Source organism: Hoplias malabaricus, chromosome 8, assembly GCF_029633855.1.
Source record: "Hoplias malabaricus isolate fHopMal1 chromosome 8, fHopMal1.hap1, whole genome shotgun sequence".
NCBI classification, from domain to species: Eukaryota; Metazoa; Chordata; class Actinopteri; order Characiformes; family Erythrinidae; genus Hoplias; species Hoplias malabaricus.
In genome coordinates this window covers 34,715,332-34,738,067 of record NC_089807.1, presented here as the reverse complement: position 1 = coordinate 34,738,067, position 22,736 = coordinate 34,715,332, and the positions used below count along the sequence as shown (strand labels likewise).

The following is a 22,736-nucleotide window of genomic DNA, read 5'->3' as shown; positions in this document are numbered from 1 at the left end:
ACCACCCTACTGCGATAGCACCCTTGTGTTATTAGTTTTCTAGTCAAACAGCCATCAGGTATTCGTCCTTTGTTTTTCAGTGTCAGGGAAAAAAAATTAATATTACACAGAAGTCTCACGTTTATCTATAATGTAAAAGTGTTCAGTATTGTGTTGTGTTCATTCTTATCATTATTACAGTGTCCATTCTTTTCAGATGACTTGCTTTTAATCTCTCAAACATTCATATATTTTCTGTAACTGCTTATCCAGTTCAGGGTCACGGTGGGTCCGGAGTCACAAGACAGGAACACACACTGGAGGGGGCACCAGTCCTTTCAGGGCAACACACACTCATACCTATGGACACTTTTGAGTCGCCAATCCACCTACCAATGTGTGGATGTGGGACGAAACTGAAGCACATGGAGGAAACCCATGCCGACATGGGGAGAATATAAGAAATTTCTCACCTGGATAGTCACCCGGAGTGGGGCTCAAACTCACAATACCAGGGCTCTGGAGCTGTGTGACAGCGACACCACCATTACTAATATATAATTTGAAATATATATATAGTTATGTTTAACATATATTGCATTAATTATTTTTTTGCCACTTTAAAAACATATTAAAAATGTGTCAATTATGAATAAAATAAACAAATATACAAATGAACAAACAGATTGTGTCAAAAAAGTCTCTTGGAGGTAACACAAAGTAAACACAAACATTGCAATACTTTTAAATTAGAAGTATATTACGTATAAAACACTAAGCATATAAATATGTTTGTATTTGTGGTGAAAAAAACATATATAAATATATTTTAAATTACATTTTAGTATTGAATTAGTACAAATGAGCAGTTCCAAACAGCAAGTACAACAGCATAATATCAGATATTTGGCTCTTAAACAAACTAGTCTATCTTCCTCTCTTTCCTTTCCTCTCATCAACTTTGTCAGCCCTTTATACCTATCAATATGCAATTGCCAGTTGTTTCTCTTTGAACTTGTGCCAGTAGGTACTCAGGGCCCTGGAGAGTAATGTGGCTACGTCTGTGTGGCTCAGGGCTTGGGTGCTAGCTGCCTTCCAGGTCGGACCTCTGGTTGAAGTGCACAGCCAGAGGCAAAACTTAAGCAAACCCTTTCAGTCACTTGTCGAGCAGCTTGGGCCCCAGTCAACAAACAACATTTTACACCATTTTAAAACCTTTCTTTCTTTCAGAAATTTGGCTTGATGGCAGCCACCCATGCTTTCAGGCACATAGTGTGGTCTTTGCAAACTGGAAGGATGGTCAGAAACAACTGTGGATTCTTGAAGCAACAGTGGATAAATGTAAGCTTTAACTGATTTTCTGTTACTGTTGTATACTGTTCTTCCTGTATCCCCTGTCCTTTATAGCTTTAAATGCCTTTTTGAACTCCAGTTTTGGCAGCTCCACTAATTTTACTTGTTGGGCATGGATTTTTTTCCTTTTCCTTTTGTGAGTGGATTATCTTTTATCTAATCTCCACAGAAATATTTCCTGAAAGGAATAGCTTGCACTTAATGGCTGTTTTGATATGAATTAAATAAAAGGGGTTAGGGTGGGGGGTGTCTCTGACTTTTGCACGGTATTATATATTTTTTCTTTATTTCCAGTGTCATTCCATCTTTAACTTATGCTCATTTTTTTCAAGCACTACTCTCCAAACATTTGGGAAGAAGCAAAAAAAAAGCCCAAACAAAACAGACTTCTTGGAGGGAAAGAATAAAAATATTAATGCCTTAATGTCTAGAACATATTACATTGGGGGTTAAACTATGGTGGGCTTTGCTGAATTGGACCATTGAAGAAACACTTAGCACAAGCACTTCTCCTGCCAAAAGGCCTTTATCCACATGTCAAGCAACACCATTCCACTTCCAGAAATGTATCTCATTATAATGCCATATATAGGAAATTACATTCATTCTTTTAAACAGAGTCTCGTCTAACACACTTCCGCTTGTCCTCCCCTTTGGGCGAGTGGGTTTTGCTCAGCGGTCAGGCCAGCAGAACAATGTATGGAGGAGGATGTAAAGGATGTAAAGGAGCTGGATCTGCCCCTTTGCTTTCAGAATCCTCCACAGCAGCGAGGGAACTAGGACATGTCTCAGTAAACCTGTCGTTGGTGCCATTTCTGAGGGCTCAGTTGGTTATACCTCAGCCTCTGAAAGACACTGTTCACATTATTCAGGTCCTGCTCTGGGACGGGTGGAAAAAATTCCCCCCGGTTTGAGTTATGCTTTCTTTGGCACCCCTGGAGCATGGGCCAAAGCATATTCATCAGAAAGCTGACAGTTTCACCTTATTCCGGGAAACCAGAGGGGACTACTCTGCTGCTGCACACATTATCAGAGCAGTTAGAAGGTTAGAGAGTGTTAAAGGTGTCTGAAAGAACAGTCATTTTGATTCTGAAGAGCATTGCTTCAGACTAAGAGTTATGAGACATTTAGAAGAGTCTCAGGAACTAATGCCAATCAAGTGTTATGTTAACAATTTATTTGTCATTTATATTCATTTTATGAGACATACAACAGCATTTTAATTAGTACATAATGGGTTATTTAGTTGAAGGAATGTGGTTTCCTATCCTCTACCAAAAGTTACATACTGCAGTTTTTGCAGTGCTGTGCCTGGAGTAGCAACAACTTAGGCTCTGTTCTCCCTATTACAGGTCAGTGGAGCGTCACAGTGATTCTGAAGCTGTAATTGTAAGGTTGAAATATCACATAGTGTTCCTTTAAAAACCAAAAAGGGTTCCACATCTTTTAAACAAGGAACCTGATATTTTTTATTATATACAACCTTTTTCTGCCAGATGCGGTAACACTTGAACAAAAGAATATGCGGAGAACTCTTAAGAAAGCTTGGACAACTGCTGAACAGAGGCACTGTTCTTGTGGTCTGTTTGGACCCCGTTGCCTGTACTGAAAAGAGTAGTAGTGGTTAATTCTGCCACTGTGTCCATTTTTGGCCCCTCAATCATCCTCATTTTCACAAATGGCTCAGTCGTTCCCACTCTACCTAATAGCTGGTGTGTGGTGAGTGTATTGGCACAGATTGTCTGCCGTCACATCATCCTGGTGGATGCTGCACTTAATGTCCCAAGGAATTTAAAGCACTTTGGGTATCTGGAAATGCACTATATAATGGTGATTTACCACTGCATGAAACCAACTCTACTATCTCAGCTCTACTTGATGTTTGGTACCTGATATCTGATTGATTTTCCATTACAAAGGCTGTTGATGGCATTGAAAAATACCATATCAGAGCTGTGGGCTATGGAAACCACAACAATGGTGGAAGTAAGAATATAATAACAATAACAGTATTTTCCACATTAAAACAAAACCAAACAGACAAACAAACAAACAAAAAAACAACTGTTTGTATGTGACTGAAATTTAACTTGTTCACTTTTTGAATTACCACAGAAACTTGAGAAAAAAAAGTTGAGTTTTGTAGCACTTTCAGAAACGTAGTTAGCTGTCTTCCAAATGTGGAGATATTTCTACCTTAAGTAAACAGCAAATATTAGTCGATATTAACCACCTATTGAATATGAAAAGAGCAATATCTTCATCTTGATTTGTGATTTTCAAATTTGGAGTTCTCTTTTGTGTAAGAAAATCTCCAGATGCCGAGAGAGAGAGAGAGAGAGAGAGAGAGAGAGAGAGAGAGAGAGAGAGAGAGAGAGAGAGAGAGCGCCTAGGATATTGGACTGAGACACTTTGTATTTTTTAACCATTTACTGACACTGAGGCTTTGTAAACACATTAGAAAAGTTTGGAGCATGCAAAGAGAGAGCTAGCAAATGGTGAGGAAACATCCTCAGAATGATAAAATATCGTGAATATTGCCTTGAAGCACTTGATACATTTCTGAGTTTTTATACACCCAAAACTGTCCTTTGACTTGTACCAATACTGGAAATGAGGTCAAAATGGAAATATAAAACATTATTTAAGAGCCATTAACATCATGAGCTAAAACATTTAACCAAGCAAAAACATATTTGAGCATTCTTTGAAGTGTCAGTACATCTACCATGTACTTCTGTTTAAACCTCTTGAAAAACCATTTTTAGGATGTAGTTCTGTATCTAACCACAGCCTTTACCGCAGAACCCTTGAAGAACCCCTTTTAAGGATGCACTGAATCTGGCATTTGTATAAATGGAGCCCTAAATGAAAACTACTGCTGTTGAAAGAGTGAATTGTATTTTCCACTCCACTTTGTGATCTGCTTGACTAATGCAGCCTTTCTGAAATATGGCACCCGGTCCAGGCAAACACACCGAGCCTCAAGAAGAAACATCTTTCAGAGGATTTTCCTCCTGCTCATTGGGGTTTGCTTGGATTAATCTCCAGAAGGTTTATATGAAACAGAGCAAAAATAAACCTTCTTCTTGTGTTTGGATGCTCGTACTTTTCTGTCTGTTCTGTCTCCTGTGCTCTGAGTTGACTGTAATAACATGCCAGTCAGGAATCTGCTGTCGGTATGGTGTAGTGTGTAGCACCACTGGCTTTCACACAGCAGCACAGGGTTCAATACCCAGCTTGGACAGGGACACTGTCCTATGTCTGTATGGGTCGTTGTGTAAGATTAACACTATATAAACATAAAAAAGTAAGCACTGACTTCAACGTTTTTGTTTCCTTTTGTGACAGACAGCAGTAGAATGTAACATAGGACTGCTGCAAGTTGAGCCATGTTCTTGCAGCTATATAAAGAGCCTTGTTTGCCACTGGCATTTTTTGTTTTCTGCTGGGAAATTGTGGGAAGATGTTTAGACTATTGGTGCAGGAGCAAAACACATTAGAACCGGGTTAGAAGTGGAATCCCAAAGTCCCTGATCGAAATGAAAAATTGGAGAGAGGCTTTATGTGGGTTTGGCATTAAAGAAGTTTGCAATAGATTGAGGAATTCCCCAAGTGTTTTTCCATGAACTTGCTGTGGTGTTAACTGTGAATAATAATGTTGTGCCCAATGATTCTGGGTAGGCACCAGACCCACCGCGACCCTGAAATGGATAAGCGGTTACAGACAATGAAAGAGTGTCAAAATGTTGGTGGCACGGTGGTGCAGCAGGTAGTGTCACAGTCACACAGCTCCAAGGTGAGTGTATGTCACCCTGTGAAGGACTAGTGCCCCCTCCAGGGTGTGTTCCCACCTTGTTCCCAGTAATTCCAGGTAGGCTACAGACCCACCATGACCCTTTCTTGTGTTTGTGAAATAAAGAAAACAACACTGGTCTCTTGTCATTAATTATATGATTTATATTTCCAAATGTTTGTAGACACCTCTTACAGAGAGATTGCACCTACTGTAATATGCACCCATTGTGGACCCATTCTGTACAACTGTGCGCACACTCCTCATATAGTGTCTTTAAAAATCATTGCCACTAGAAAGGGATGCTCTGTAGCAGTTCCACATGAGCCTAAAGTCTCTTAACACATGCCAGTTGTGGGCTAGAGGAGTACAAAGCACTATAATGGCTCACTGAGTCATATCACGACAACATTTATGAAGCAAAGAAATGCAAACGCAAGAACAGAAATACAAAAACAAGAACAGTATCACGTAATATCACGTAAGTAGTGTGTAGCAAATACCTGGGCACTGCTTAGGGACCCTGTGGAATGGAATGCAGCCTTAGTCTATAGCTACAGCACCTGCTTCTTGTTCTGCTCATAGCTTTGTTGCAAAGTTAACAGGTAAAATTATAAAGCGCCTTTAGTGGCCGGGAACATTTCAGGTATGAATGTCCCTCCCTTCAGTCCTGATGTGTTGTTGCATTTTTGTTTTTGTCCACACCGCTGTAGTTCTTTTCTCATGTATATATTTGCATTGCGTTCTCCCTTAATGGTAATGTGTTCTCAGCTTTTGCTTGCTTTGTAAATGTTGCTGTGATATAACTGAGGGGGTCACCATACAAAGCCCTCTGATATTGGTGGCAGAGTGGTGGAACTGTATACTCTGGAGAGACCGTGCCTGGTCCAGTACATTTGGGACGTGTTGGAGTTCTGTCGGATATCAGTGAGTGACCTCACTAATGTTTATTTGGTAGAAAACTATCAAATACTCACACCAATATGTTCCAGGGTTTAAAGGAACACTACATAATATTATTGCCTTGAAATTACAGCTTCATTGCGATGGTCCACTGAGCTGTAATAGTGAGAATCCTTTGTCGTTGGTACTCTGGCCTCAGCACGGCAGAAACCACACTATGTAAGTTTTGGATGAGAGTAGGAAACCACCCCTTCCTGCCCCTCCCTATTGATTTCAGTACAATGCTGTAAAAATGAATTCACCTACGGGGAGCCCCAGGATCAAATACTAAAAACCTTACATAGTGTTCCTACGGTTTTGTTGATTTTACTAAAGTTAAATGGGTGCAAATTCCCTATAAACACAATTGTTATCTATGACTATTAGCATATAAAGTGTACAGCTAAAAACTAACAGATTTTTTTCTTTAATCCTTACAACCATGGGCAAAGAACCACAAATAAGGAAATCAAAAATAGTGTTGATAGTGTTTAGTCTGTTTCCAGTTTTAGTTTAATAACCTTGTTTTGATTCACTAGCTGCATATAAAGTTCCCGACTCTAAAAACAGTATGTGTATACACATTGCAGCCATAAAGCATGAGCTAAACCCTCTGTAAAACCTGTAATATCAGTCCAAAGCTTATGCTCTGGAGTATTCCTCAGAAGTGACTAACACTGTCATTACACTAATGTGGTATCATTGAGGGCACTAACACGGTCATTAGTTCAGCTGCGTAAGGTTTCCAGCCCAGGCCCAGAGCCAGGGTCAGTGGGTTGATTTGTAGCTCCATGGAATCGAGTTATTTTCTTCCACATGAATGGCAAAATACGCACATTTCTGTTGGTAAATACAGAGCCCTCACATCTGCTTTGGTCAGGCACACACAGCCTCAGCAAAAAAATGCTTTTGGATGACCCTCAGCGTTTTATGTACGCAGTGAGGTTTCTTCAAATGAAAGTAATGTAACCACATCTCTGCAGAACAATGCAGAAAATACCCAAGTAATGGTTTACATATGATGCAGGTTTTCAAGCACCAGAAACAAGCGACTGGAATGTAGCGTGAAGAGAGCAACTGAGCACATGCCATGTTTACTTCTGCACTGATTGACCAGGGGCTTTTGACTGGACTGAGACCAACCAATAGCATTAATGTTCAAAACACTGAAGTCCAGGCCCAGTGTTTTGAGTTCTGTCACACTGAATGGGCAAACAAAATTAAAGTTGAACAACAAACACATTGATTTTGGCATGTCTGACAAATATACTACGAGGAAAGAGAATTAGTGCTTCTTGGTCTTGTTTAATTTTATAGTATAGTTTTTCATAGCTGTATATTTATAAGACTGGGTGAGTGTGTGATGCCCTATGGAGTGGTATCCTATGAAGTGTGTGTTCCTGCTTTGCTCCCAATGACTCCAGAGCCACTGTGACTCTGAGCAGGATGAACCAGTTACAGAAATGGATGAACGAATGCATAATTATAATAACTTAGTGTAATTCATTCATTCATTGTCCAGAGCCTACCCAGAATCACTGGGCACAAGGCAGGAACACACCCTGGAGGGGCGCCAGTCCTTCACAGGGTGACACACACTTACACATTCACTCACACCCAAGGACATTTTTGAGTCGCCAATCCACCTACCAATGTGTGTTTTTGGACCATGGGAGTCCACCTGGAGGAAACCCACGAGGACAACACACCAAACTCTTCACAGACACTCACCCAGAGTGGGACTTGAACCTACAACTTCCTGGTCCATGGAGTGTTACTGTGACACTACCTGCTGCACCACCATGCCGCTCTGTTTAGTGTAATGTCATATTTTAATTTAATATCATACCAAGAAATTTATAAAAATATTCTAATATGTTATTTAACATGATAATTGCTTAATAAAAACATTTATTTCTTAGCCATATGCACCACATGTCCAACAACTTTAATGGAACATTGTGCAGTATTTTTTATCTTAAAATTACAGCTTGTCATGTGTCCCTGGTCTGAGAATAGAGAGAATAGAGCCTCTGTCATTGCTATTCCAGGGTCAGGGACTCTGAGGAGTTTAAAACCTCTAGGGGTTAACAAAGTATGCAGAGCTATAGATGGTCTGCAGTCTAGAATTCTACTATAATGTGCACATAGTAAGTGGAGATGATAAAATGGACAGTCTGTAAAGATATTTTAATGATAAAAATAAGAAAAACATCAATGAAAACTTACGTAACTGTTAAGTAATTGACTTCAGCTTTGTCAGCTTCGTGGAACTAAGGAAGTTCATTGATCAGAGTGGAAGAAAAAACACTTTGAAAGAAAAGAACAGGAAACAGATGCAGGAGAGGAGTGTTAGACAGATGCCAAACATGGCTGAATTCATTTGTCTGCTTTTATGACTCATGTTTTACCATTGTGGGACTGACACCCCTTTATTACTGTTTCTGTAGTGAGTAGAGCGCTGACTCTTTATACTAGAAAACGTTTGCCTTTTCGCTTTTACGATCCTAACCCAAGCCATAGAGCACTGGCCTTTGCTGGAGTCCACTCAGTTTATTTATGGCCTGTCCTGTGCACTTGTGTTGAATCTCTGGAATGTAGAGAATGCTCAAGACCCCCTCTTCTCTTGCCGTCCCAGCAATATGCAAACAAATGGTGCGGGTGTTTTGCCATAGAGATGATGCAGTGTTCACCCACCTCTGATCCCACTGCAGGGCACCCTGGGGGAATTAGAAGAATGCCAGAGGCGAGAGACAAGAGTTGGGGCTCTCAGCTGTGGTTATCATCTTAGCTGTGAGATACAATATATGGTGATTATGATATTGGATATATCAATAGGTTGCAGTCAAGTGATTGTTTTAGCATGGCTTCCATTTCAGAGTGCAGCTCTAATGTAAACAGATGGAAAAAAATGCAAAGATTTATCTCATACACAGCTCCTCTCCCTGTGCTGGAGAGAGTCTCACATCACCCATGCCTCTTTGCATCGGGGTAAAAGTTCCCATAGTGTTACATAAAGAGGAGAAATCAGCTGTTATGCATTATTAGCCATATTAGCATTTTTGTTATATGATCTATTGGAAAACATTTAGCACATTAGACTCTTTTGACAGACTTTTTGTGAGATATTAATACACAGATCCTACACAAGCTTCAGTAATCATGTTATGGGTAAATAATATGTTCCCACTTTCCCTGTCCTCTGAGTGTAACAGATTTTTGGAGGATAATGTTTTATTTTATTTCTCTGATCTGGTTTAAACTTTAATAAAGCAGTTCCACTTGTCTGAAAATGTGACATATCACTAAGTGATTTTCCACGCAGCAGTGAAGCAGAGGCCTAATCCCAAATGTCTCATTATACCCTCCATTGGGCACTGTGTTGGCCATAATGGTTTCTGCACTCATGCTGTGCATTGTATGTTGAAAATAATTTTTAGTTTGCTATAAGATTCCTGTTTCCCAGTCGAATTAGTGACACAGTCTAGGTGTAAACAACATCAGTTGTAAAAAGCGCAATACAAATAAATTTGATTTGATTTGATTAGTATTTTTTGTTATTTGTGATGTGTACCATGTAGGGAGTATGGCGCTATTTGGGATGCAGTCTGAGCTCCTCTCTACTGCCTGACAATTTTTAAAATTATGACACAAATAAGTGGGTCAGGGAACCATACTTATACTTCTTTAATCTTAACATCTAAATGGGGATCTAAAATTGTTAAAAGTAGCAATAAACCCATTTACAGTGTTTGAGTAATGAGTGAGAACCTAAAATAAGTACCCAACTACAAACCATGGATACAATATATGCTGCTGGATGATTAGTTATGTAGTTGACCTGTGGTAGAGGGGCTTTTTAGCCCTGACACTTGACCATGGTGAAATTATGTCATGTGCAGCTGCTCTAGAACGTCTTTTGTGGAGATTATACAATCTGGGTGTACATGTATAACACTGTGATCTTTATTCTGTACTCAAAATGTGACAACTTTAAATTAACTGTGTAGTGTCCACACACATTTGGACATATAGCATATATTGGGGAAAATGAAAGATATTGTTCTGAATGGTGTGTCATTTATGGAAAATCACAATCGCCAACAGTTAAAGCTACATAACATATAAAACGTTTTGATTTATGCACTGCCACATTTATTTCATATTTAGATTCACACGGTAAAAACATAAGTATATACGTTGATGCTTGTTTAGCAGTTAATGAACAATCAGTATAAATAGCTGTACAATGAGTTTTTGTTTTTGTGATGCAGACCAAGTTTAGGAATAATTCACACGGCTGTACATATATCTCATAGAGAAATATTATTACATTGATTATCATAATACATTGTGCATTAGTGATTGACAGCATATACTAAACTGTACCTCTTTTATTTACACCTACAAAGGAACTGGTATTTAAGCACACACCAAACGCTCGTAATTCTTGATTTGATCTAACAGCAATGTAAAAAGGCACAATGGTGTGTGTCTAGTTCACCTTAATTTGATAAAGCATGCATCTCCCATGCCCTGCACTACAAGTGAAACAAACAATGGGTAAGAGAAGAAGTTTGAAGCTGAGGATGCTTAGGGAAATACAGAAGGTCTGCGTTTTTAGTTCATTTCCAACACAGAACAACCTTATGACACAACATATTTGTAGATTGGAATCGTGAGTCTCTCTTTTCCTTTCCCGCTTCTGTCAGTAGCACTGCTCAAGGCTCTGGCTTACTCATGATATTTAGCACCTCATCCAAAATGGAGGGGCCCAAGTCCAGTTCAAGGGAGAGCAGTGAACCATTGGCCTGGGACAAAGAATCCTGGGAGAGACTCTTGCTTTTCGAGAGCTCAAAGTCAAAGTCACAAATGCGCCCCTCTTCAACACCGCTGTCTCGATCTGCCCAATCTCCGTCAATGCTGGAGAGCTCCTTTTCGTACTTAAGGATTGTGTCATTGTTGATGTGATTGTAGTCGTTGCTGCAGCTGCTTTTATAAAAACCTGTTCCATTACTGCTGCCATTTTCATTACCGTTGCCATTGATGAAGAATGATGTGAATCGTTTCTCATTGTTCTGGTTCTTAGTGTTGAGTATATTGTTGTGGTTGGCCATCTTCTTTGCTGGCGGCTTCTCCACAAGATTGATTGAGAACATGGGCTTTTCACTGGTCTCTTCTGGAACAGGACTTGGGTCACGTCTGAAGATGGTAATGGACTGAAGAAGGGTCTCCATTTGAAGGATGTCCAGATCATCTGTCCCTTCTGAGCTGGCAGGAGGAGTGGGTGGCCCAGCTAGGTCATCCAGTGGGTCCCGTGTCATGGGGAAGATGGTGGTAGAGATAAGTGGCAGAGTCAGAGCTTGACTGCCCCCTATGGTTGGGAGGGAGATGGCGTTCTTCAGAATTGGTGAAGAAGTCTCTATGAAAGAGGCATCAGATGCACTATTAGCTCGCATGAACTCCCCGTGGGTGCCATACTGTGGTCGGATCATGCCTCCTTTACCCGGAAGAAGCTCAAACTTGCCCTGAAGGAAGGACATGTCTCCAAAGGCGTCACACTCACCCCCTTTCCCGATGTGGATGGTGTGACGGAAGTCTCCTAATGGAGGGCTGATCATGTCTGGTGATAGAATATCTCGTAGGCGACATTTCTTCCCTTTCTTGGTGTTGTTAGATTTCAGGTAGATGGGGGTTTTGGCCGGCATTTCTGGCTCACAAGAGCAAACCCGTGATGGAAAATACTAGTGAACGACAAATACTTTCAAATCCTTAGACACGTGGCGCACAGTCAGCGGTGATCTGCATTCCCTTGAGGGAAGGGCAGGTGTTACATTCTTAAAGACCTGATGGTTTAAAGTCTTCAGAGAAATAGTCTTCAATCCTCAATGGGCTGCTCAGATTGATGTGGGCCCAGTGGCTGTTGTCCTTTATCTAGAGAAAGAAAGAAGAGAAACATTTGGTTAATATGGTTAGATTTTGGTTTTGTTATGCTGTTGTTAATCTTTTGTACAATGCCACACATCACAACAACATTAGGCTTTGGACCAGAAGGTCATTGGTCTGATTCCCTCGACCTGCAGAAAAGGTGGCGGGGAGAGTTAAGGAACAGCACTGTCTCCACCCTCAACATTTAAGGCTGATGTGCCCTTGAACAAGACACCTCGATCCACCTCGATTTGTGCATGATTGTATGTGATTTCACTGCCACGGATGGGTTAAATGCTGTTTTACATTGTTTTACATTGTACAATGGCAATAAAAGCACAACAAATATCCCAAATGTTGTTTTTTAAAGGAACAATGAAGCATTGCAAAACCATAACCACAACCATGTTAACTGTCAATGACAAATCATTTCTCTTCCTTAAGGCAATGCAGCCTTTCTAAAACACACGTATACCAAACCGCTTTCACAATTCCAGTATCCCACAGGTTTTCACAATCCCAGTATTAGAGCTATACCAATGTTACACACTGTGATTAAGAATGACAGAACCCACAGTAGACCCCCCCCCCCACCCCACTCTGTAAGTAGGTTATCATGTTTATAGAAATATGCATGTTATGACTGAAATAAAGTAAGCTGATGCATAGATGAGGTTAAGGACATTTTCACAGTTTGGTCACTTCAGTGTGGCCCCAGCTCACTGGTATAATGTAAGACATCAAACAAACAAAAATATTCAAAATGACCAGCAAACAAACAAGCTCTGACAGAGCATAGAGGTGGTCTTAGTGCAGTTAATTTGTGGCTTGTTTTGTGGTCAAATTGATTCATGTTTTGGGAAAGCAAAGCAGCCCCACACTTCTTCACAATTTGCAGATCAAACCTCATCATATTACCACACACGCTCAACACCACAGTGATGTAATTAAACTGGTGGAGACATATCATTAAGAACACCAAAGTTCTGCCTTTCATTAGGCTATTTGCAAAACATGTTTATGCACAGCGTAGACATTTTTCAACCCTAAAATACCAGCTTGTAAAAATATTAAAATACAATGCTTATTCCCGCCCTGTGAAGGACTGGCGCCCCCTCCAGGGTGTATCCCCGCCTTGCGCCCAATGATTCCAGGTAGGCTCTGGACCCACCGCGACCCTGAATTGGATAAGCAGTTACAGATAATGAATGAATGAATGAATGAATGAATGCTTATTCCCACTCCTACTTCTGTGGGAATAAAATGGGTGAAGTAGTGTCTGCGTTGGTGTCCTCCAGGTGCTCCGGTTTCCTCCCACTGTCCAAAAATACACATTGGTAGGTGGATTAGCAACTCAACAATGTCCGTAGGTGTGAGTGTGTGAGTGTGTCTCACCCTGTGAGGGACTGGTGCCCCCTCCAGGATGTGTTCCTGCCTTGCGCCCAATGATTCTGGGTAGGCTCTGAACCCACCTTAACCCTGAACTGGATAAGTGGTTACAGATAATGAATGAATGAATGTTGCACAGTACTGAATATGTATTAAAAAAACCCTAAAAGTTAGGCATTATTAAGTTATGTTCACAGATTCTAACATAGAAATCACTATCTTTAAATCATCTAAATCAAAACTTGCACATGCTTTTGGATAAAATATTATCCCCAAGAACAGAGCGGATCAATGGATATGCTTTTGCAGCTTATATATCTTGGGTGGACTTCAACGAATGCAATGACAAATAAATTCTTCTTGCTTTCCAACTACCTAGTCACAGACACTCTGCCCACCACTTGATACTTTCAGTGCACCAACGTAGCCTCACTCTCAGGATTTTGCCCGTTGCATTCCGATTGGCTCCCTGTACATCTGCGTATACGTACTTTCACGTAGCGTTTTGTACTGGTCCCATGTGTATCATAAAGGCTGCCTACTTCTATATGGCACTGCCAAAAATAGCAGACTAATAGGTGGTTCTTGGCCACATTAAATGGCGAAAGGCAGGTAATGCGAGACTACACCTAATATAACCACTTTATACTGTTGAGGTGCCCACTGGAATCACTAGGTGCAAGGCATGAACACACCCTGGATGGGTCACCAGTTCATCAAAGGGCTTCACACACTCTGACATTTACTCACTCACACCTATGGACACTTATGAATAGCCAGTCCTGCTACTAGCATGTATTTTTTTTTTTTTTGAGATATAGAACGAAACAGGAGCAGCCAGAGGAAACCCATGTAAACACAGGGATGCACCTCCTCAACTCACACAACTCCTTAGAGACAGTGATCCAGGGCAGGGTTAGAACCCACAACTCAAGAACCTTGGAGCTGTGTGACAAGCCAAACCTGCCTACAATAAATAAATAAATAAATAAAAACAGCAACATGATAAGGAGCTTCTTTAAATCTAACATAAAAAGATCATATTTTATATGTCTATGTTTTACATGGTATATAATATACATCTATATTATGAGTCTGTATAATGCAGGCCTTTTCAATATACAAAATGAAAAACACTGCTGTCAACACAGTATGCTTTTGATGTGTATGCTGAGATGAGATCAAACCAATCTGATATTCTCACAAGCATCTGACTAAGACCACAATAGCCTTTGATCTTGTAACGGTAGATGATTGTCAGTGACGAGTACATGGTGTTATGTTTAATGACTCCTTTTTTATGTAATGTTTGTACCCAGACAGATATAATAACTTTGTTGTGGGCTTGCCCTAAGACACAGCATGCAAAACAATTACTACTGATGTTTCACATTGCATTCCATGCAGGTTTCACATAATAAACCCTTGCCCAGACTTGACAGGTTTATAGAGCGTTCTTCTCAGTCAGCATCAGTTATGTGTCACTGGTGATTTATAACTGCTGTCACGCATCCTCCCAATAAAGGTATCACTTTACCCTACATGGACCTACAGCTGTATCACCAAATAGCACATCTGGAGAGACAAAGTGAGGCTAGATGCTCAGCAGATGATGGTCCTAACTAGAAGAGTCTCTAGCAAAGCCATTCTGGACTTCAAACAATCCCATTTTGCTTTAAGTTTTGCCTCTTTGACAAAATGGATAAAAACATCACACTCAGAACTGGCGCAACATAATTACATTGGCAGGAACATGTTTCAAACAATTAAAGGATCACTAGGCAGTATTTTTACATTACAATTACAGCTTCAAAATCGTGGTGATGCTTCACTGACCTGTAATAGAGAGAAAAGAGTCTCTGTTTTTGCTACTCCCATTTCAGCACGACAGAAACTGCACCATGTAACTTTTGGAGCATGGTAAGAAACCCTCTAACTCCATCCTTGATTTCAGTACTCAGTGATCTAAAACGTGATTTATTCTGTGCAGTAGTTTCCCATCAGTGAAACAAACAAACAAACAAACAAAAAAATCTTACCTAGTGTTCCTTTAAATTCAGCGCCAGAATAGAGAAGATTTACTTAAATTTGTACACAATTCTAATTCTCATATTTTTATTGTTGACATCTATCAGAATCTAAAGAAACGGAGAGAGGTGGGATGCACAGCCAATGACTTGTCCCTAGAATATCCATTTTGAACAAGCTGCTCCAGACCTTAACAATTATGAGAGCTGGTAGCGACCAGCCTAAGATTTGAATAAAGCATGAGGATGATGTGAAAGTTGAGGGGCCCGAGCTGTGGCTGGCTTAAAGCCATACTGGCTCCTGTTTAGTATGTGCTAATATGGACCAGCTGGATTCCACACTGGTCCGAGAGAGAGACGACAGGGCTTTAGTGGGATCAGAGCGAGAAGGACTCGAGGGAGAGAGCTACTGGAGAGAAATAGAGAAATATATCGAGCGAGAGTCTGCCAATCACCTGATGTCATTTTTACTACATCTAACTCTTATTTTTATACACACATCTGACCTCTCTGAATTTTTTTGCACCCGTCCTGAATTGCTTTGCTTGCTGGCCAAAAGAAACGGTCCTGCGGACCACACTTAATACTTAAGGCAAATACACGTTGATGAAGCACAGGGCTTGAGAGGATTTGAAGTGATAAGGAGAAAGTTATAGAGGATAGAAGAGTGGAAGAGGAAAGAGCTTAAGGGGGGGGGGGAAGAGAGAGAGAGAGAGAAAGAGATGGAGCGAGAGAGAGAGACAGAGAGTCAAAGAGAAAGCGAGACAAAGAGAGAGAGAGGCAGAATGCTTGCCCATTTATAGACATATTTACTTTTGAGAGGTCTCTAAGCACTGACCCTCACCGGCAAGACTGCACACTATCACAAAAGCACAAGCTAGGCCAAGTCCACCCCAATATGTACAACTGATAAAACATTCACATTCCTGCTGCAGCTTCTGCCATCAGGACCTCGCTCTGAAAAGCAACCCAGACCTGAGTCGCTCCGAGCAGATAACAGAGAGCAGATAAACCGCCTCTGCCACAAAGTACCAGAGCTGTGCAATCATTCAGACCTTCACCTCATATTGCTGTTCGTGTATTAAAACCAGAAGTGGGTAGAGTAACCTAAAGCAGAATACACATTTTTTGGAATGCACTTCTATCTACCAGTATACAACTATTGTGTTTTTTCGTAAAGAAAATGAAACACGTACTCAATTATATAAGAATTATATAATTATTATCATTTTAAACTACAAATCCCATCTATACAAATCCCAGATAATGATAGACAAAATGTAATAAATGTGCACCCCTCCCTGTCTACGACTTACAGTATATACATTGAAAACTGGCACCAAAAACAGTCCATGCTGAATATGATATTTTGTGATATCATAAATATTATATACAACACATCCACCTATCTACAGCCTATTGGCTCCACATTTATTTATTTATTTATTTATTTATGTATTTTCTACATAATTTGGAATGTAATCTATTCTTTGGAACGTAAGGGAACTGCCTCAAAAGCCTATCCGCGCCAGTATGCTCACCACACCACAGCTATAAGTAGGGAGGCATGAGCGCAAGGCAGGAAACACACCCTGGACAGTGCGTCAGTCCATCACAGGCCCATTGTGTCATATAAACACACCTGTGGGCAGTTTCACATTCCAGTCCAACTTCCAACATATGTTTTTGGATTGTGGGTGGAACCCCAGTGCAACACACCAAACTCCTCACAGGCTTGTGGAGACCCAAGGGGAGAATTGACCTCAGGACCTTGAGCTCGCGGAGCTGTGTGACTGTGACATTATCTATTGTGCTACTTTGCCACAGTCATGTAAAAACGGATTGTGAGAGTTTTGTTTTAAAAACCCACAAAAACAACGTTAGCGGATCTAAGGGGAAAAAATTCCTTGAAAATAAAAAGATGAGCCTTTTAGTTGTCACTGGATAGCAGAGTTGAATCTATTGCAGTATAGCTCTGCCCATTCAAGCAGAAATTGTTAAGCGAAACACAGTTCTAGGCAGAACAAAGCATTTTTGCATATATCGGTTTTAAAAGCACAGTGCTAAAACACCCTGTTGATAATATTCACAGCTCATTATATAAGCAAGTATGCTTAAGTATACAAATTTGCACTATATACAGCGACTTACAGACTGCTTTAGGTTTATATTAAACTTATTATTGTTATATTGTAATACAAATTGTATACATAGTCATATACATATTTTAATGCATGTTCTTTGTATTCATATCTATATTTAACTCTAAAGGATAGAGTATGGTTAATGTAAATGTATAAATGTTTTTATAAATGTTCCTAATTAATACAGACTGTAAACCATCTATAAACGTTTATAAATGTAGTCTTATTCTAAAGCGGTAGCAAATTATGAAACAAGGACATTTGTATAATATTTGTCATTGAAATACTTGTAACCCAGTAAGTGAATGCAATTTCCACACATGTCTGATTTAAAACACTCATGTATGTTATGTTCATTTACTAACATACGAAATATTGAGAGACTCTGTCCCTGTAAGTAGGGACAGCCACATTGTTTACAAAACAGCAGAAATTCCATTTCCTCCGGCTACATGACTCTCCTTCGGTAAAATGCTAACAAATTACAGAGTGGGTAAACAGTATCAAAGCTAGCCTGGCCGCGGGTTGGGGTAGAGTTGACTTGTGACAGCGTACAGCGAGAGGGAGCCTGGACTCTGGACAATGATGCAGTATATTCCTTCAGCCTGAAAGAGTGACATTGTTTTGTTCATTCACTCTGTGTGTGTGTGTGTGTGTGTGATCTCTTTTAGCACCCACCCTAAGGGCAACGAGTACACATGTCTTTAAAGACATTTTTAGATGCTGATGCATTGAAGCATAAATAGCTTAAACCTCACTTGACTAGAATCCACACCTAAATATAGCCATTCCAAGCTCCATGGGCATGTGTGCAACAGGAGGTTTATGATTGTGTGCTAGTGTGTCAGTTGTCCTAAAGTCCAAAAGTTTAGGCAGTTTAATGATTGGTAATTAATTTAATTTACTTTAAGGTACCCGCATGGTGCACAAACAGCTTGTATAATGATGATCTCCATAGTAAATCATAAAATGATATAGGAAGCTCAGAACTAAGACCAATGACAAGTGTCAGCAATGGGGTAGGAGGCACCCCAGCACTGGGCTGTGAAGCAATGGAACTGCTCCTTTGGGATGAGTTTGAGTTGCAGCTGTGTTCCTGAACTAATCATCTAACATTGGTACCTGAACAGAACTAATTTTCTTGTGCGGTAATGTCATCAGTTTTTCACCAAAATGTTCCAAAATCTAGCATAAACCGATTTACTGAAGAGTATAAGCTGTTACTGTAGCAACGTTGGACAAACTCCTAATACATACCACCACATGGTCCCCACAATGTAAATCTTTACATTTTAAGGTGAATACATGCTTTAAGTTTGGTTGAGGTTAAAGTAAGGGTTAGGATTACGGTTAGGCTACTCGTATTTTTGAAAAATGAAGTGGCAATAAGTCTCCACAAAATGAATGGAAGCCTATGTAATGTTCTCATATATATGCCTAGATATTCATCACATTGTGGGGACAAAAATCTGTTAGGGTAAATTTAAACATAATGAGTGCATGTCTATGTAATGTCCCCTTGTCCCCACAAGTGTGTGTGTGCCAGGAATAAAAAAATAAATAAAACAGTGGATGAGGGGTTGGCAGTACTGCAGTGCTCATGGAGACACAGCTAAATGAGTTACACTCTGCATCATATTTTTCTAAGAATTGCAGCCTCTTTTCCTTTGTTAATCTCATCAGACGGTTCCTATCTTTCCCTCTCCATCCTGCTCAGTCTCCTCTGTCATCTTCCTTCCAGTCATTTCTCCTTTGTTCGCCTCTGTTTCTGCAGTACTACAAATTTTGACCTTGGGTGATGATGCAAACACTGCAGGAAGTAGGTGGGATTCACATCAATCCGGTCCCACCCCTCTAATCTTCATCCATATTCTCCTCTAATAGAGACATATCTGCAGTTCTACGTCTGAGGAAGGTCATTGCGACTGACAACACCAGAACTGACCCAATTATTGATTATCTATAGACTCACTTCCTGCAAGACATCCAGCTGTGACAGGTCCAATAAATAATTTGCACCCACATACACTCACACTCACACTCAAACAATCATCCGCACACTCACTTGTACACTCACTCACTCACTCACTCACTCACTCACTCACTCACATTTAACAAAATACTGCCCAAGGCCCCTCTCCAGTGCTTTGCACTAAAGACACTGTGTGTCCATGTTAAATAAGAATGTAGCAGTCATAACAACTGAAAACATATGTCTTTAGTGCCAATCCATTTCATATATAATAGATTAATCATATTGTGACATACATTGTAAGCCAGTGACAGTTTAATGTAGATTACAGATGATATCTATATAGCTGATGGTCTTGTCAAAAGCAGAGTCAGCTAATGCTGTGGTGGATGTTCTACAGTAAATACAGCACAACTCTTTGAAGTGGTATTTGATGTCCAAGCATCATGTCGTATAATGTAAACCCAACCCCACCGGAGGGAGCACAGATCTCAACACTCATGTTACACATCAATAATGTCAGATCCTGTCAGCAATAAATACGCAGCCTGTCAGTGCCTCCAGCAAACCTGTCATTTGATCTCCAAAGTTGTAAGAAAACAAAGCTGGCACAAAATTGAACACTAGCTGAATTTGACTCCATTCTGTGAAGCAAGTGAAGTGAGCCAAACCTCAGAGTGAACTATTGAAGAAGTGAAGGGGTAATTCAAGGCCATGTTTAACCACCAGAGATATTAGACCACTGCATATTCATCTAGGTCAGAGGTTTCTAAACGTGGTTCTGGAGGTCCCTTGCTCTACCTATTTATATTTTTCTATGCTCTAACAGATAAGGAGCAAGTAAAATGAGTAACGCAGGAGAAAGCTTAAATATGCAAAGCAGGTCTACATATAATCCATATTCTACATCTTAAAAATAAAGGTCCCTGTACAGTTCTTGACTTGTACATACAGTTTAAGAACACTGTTGGCCAGTGACAATTGGCATTAATACCGCCGCCTAATATTATTGCTGTAAATAGTAAATAAATTAGGTTTAGTGCAAATATTTTGATTACTAAATAATATAAAATAATTTTCTAAACCTTCAATGTACTCAAAAATACTACAAATATTTATTATATATAACCCAAGAACTACTACTGTATATTATACAATATGTTAGATATAATCTATACCCAAAATCAGTTGACTTTAATTCACGTAGAAAATCAACATGTAATTGGATCGAAATGTACCCATAGTTTTGCATGTACACAGAAAAATATATGGAAGTCCTTTAAAGCCCATATACTTCACTAGCACTCAACAATAACTAACTTTTCAGACAATCAATAGTGTCTTTACCAAAGTGGCTTTTCTATGACATTTTTATCCTAACACTCCATCTGACAGTTACTTAATGAACCGTGTATTTTGAGCAGGTTCAGCCGCAGCAGTGTGAGGAATGTCATGTGTGCTGGCGCTTGTTTTTCCACTGCAAAATAAGGCCATTTCTATTCCACACCTCTATCTACCCACACTGTAGGATATTTCAGTCTCTCAGAGTGGTGTCTGGGACCTGAGTGTGGACAGGTCGGTGGCGCGTCTCCCATCCGGTCAAGCTGAGCCAAAGCTGGACGTGCTCCAGTCACTAAGAGGGTGCTGTTTAATTACAGAGCCATGGGTGAGGGGGTAAGTGGGGGTCCTCTATCGGGTGGTTAAGCGTGGCTGTGGGATGAAGGTAATTAAATCACGTGCGGGGTATGTGGGTCAGCTTATTATTAGAGTGAGTGTGAGCATGCTGTAGTCTAAACAAGTGCAATGATGACATTCTGCATTTGGAGCTCACTGTACCCAGAAGTGGTGCATTTCAAGGGCAGACGTTGCTCTAGTCCTCCGCAACGGCTCCGTGTTTGAGGCTGCCTCTGACCTATTTTAGACCTTGGCCTTTTTTGGCTGAAAATGCAGCGGCTACTTAGGGCTCTGCAGTTGTTGTTGTTGTTGCTGATGCCATATTTAAGGTCCAGTAGCTTTGTGTAGGAATAAATTACTGCAACATCGATGTTTCAAATTCCAATTGACACATAAATTCATATTTATTGCGTTTTGCAGAATGCATTTTTGAGTCTTGCTCAATCGGTTTTACCCACTGAGCTCCAGCAACCCCCTAAGATAAAACACTTTTTCCTTGTCCTGCAAAGTTAATGATAATAATAACAAAGTATGATATTTATATTCATCTTGTCTGGGCAACAACAGCATGCCACTTATACACAACTGACACCTCACAAAACATGAACAGCTAGCATGTTGCTAGAGTGACTGCTTGAAATGGGCCTTTAAACATTTATTTTCCACCCTCCTTGGAAAGGTGAGTGACCCCTGCTTTGGCACTCTGTAATAAAAGAGATTAAAGGCTGATAGCATATAAGCTAATGGCAACCTTCACTCCACATTCCTCCACTTTAGCTTTCCAGTTTTGTTACATAAAGGGAGCCTTAATTATACTGCAGGCTAGGCGCTTCCTCTCAGGGCCTGAGGGCTAGAGAGTTCTGGGCCTTCATAGAGAGAGAGAGAGAGAGAGAGAGAGAGAGAGAGAGAGAGAGAGAGAGAGAGAGAGGGGGAGGCAGGGTGGAGCAAAGTATTCTTCTACTACATTCATCTGTTATTCCCTCTTTCTTTATTTGTCTCCCCTCCCCTGCCTTCCACCTCTGCTCCTGTTCTCAGCTCAGTGTTGTCTTTGGCTTGTTTCAAGCTGAGGCTTCGATCAGGAAGGTTGAGAGAAACACGGAGGGAACGTCAAAACAGCTGGACAAGTTCTCCTGGCTGCTGTTGAGTAATAGAATAGGAGCTCTCTGTTTTTAAAGGAATAACTGGCCAATAACATCACTGACAAAGAATAAAATGAATATAAGGGAAGTAATGGAGTAAAAAGTGTTTTGAACTTTGTTTTGAAGTTAATGGAATGCTATGTAATTTAGACCATTCCTGTTTATCTACAACGGAGGATGTGTATATGACAAATAATCTTTGCAAATGATGACAATATATTAAAACCATAAAAAGATACAAGGTTGTGATCTGTCAGAGGCAAAGAGCTAGTTATATGACTGTTTATGTAATACAAATCAATGGCTTTCATTCATTATTAGCACTGGTAGCTCTTTGTACTGAGTTGTTCCTTTAAACAGCTGTTTGTCATGTGCTGGGGAGTGGGAGAGAGT

The 22,736-nt window shown here is 40.2% G+C and overlaps 1 protein-coding gene across 1 annotated transcript in view; it reads right to left on the bottom strand.

Moving 5' to 3' along the window:
• Positions 1–10,086: 10,086 nt before the first annotated feature.
• cdc42ep3 (CDC42 effector protein (Rho GTPase binding) 3) overlaps positions 10,087–22,736 on the bottom strand; it is a 13,982-nt gene continuing 1,332 nt past the window's right edge. Inside the window, exon 2 of the mRNA XM_066679501.1 lies at positions 10,087–12,004. Coding sequence (XP_066535598.1) covers positions 10,792–11,778 — 987 coding nt within the window. The 5' untranslated portion in view covers positions 11,779–12,004 and the 3' untranslated portion in view covers positions 10,087–10,791. The remainder of the gene's footprint in view (positions 12,005–22,736) is intronic.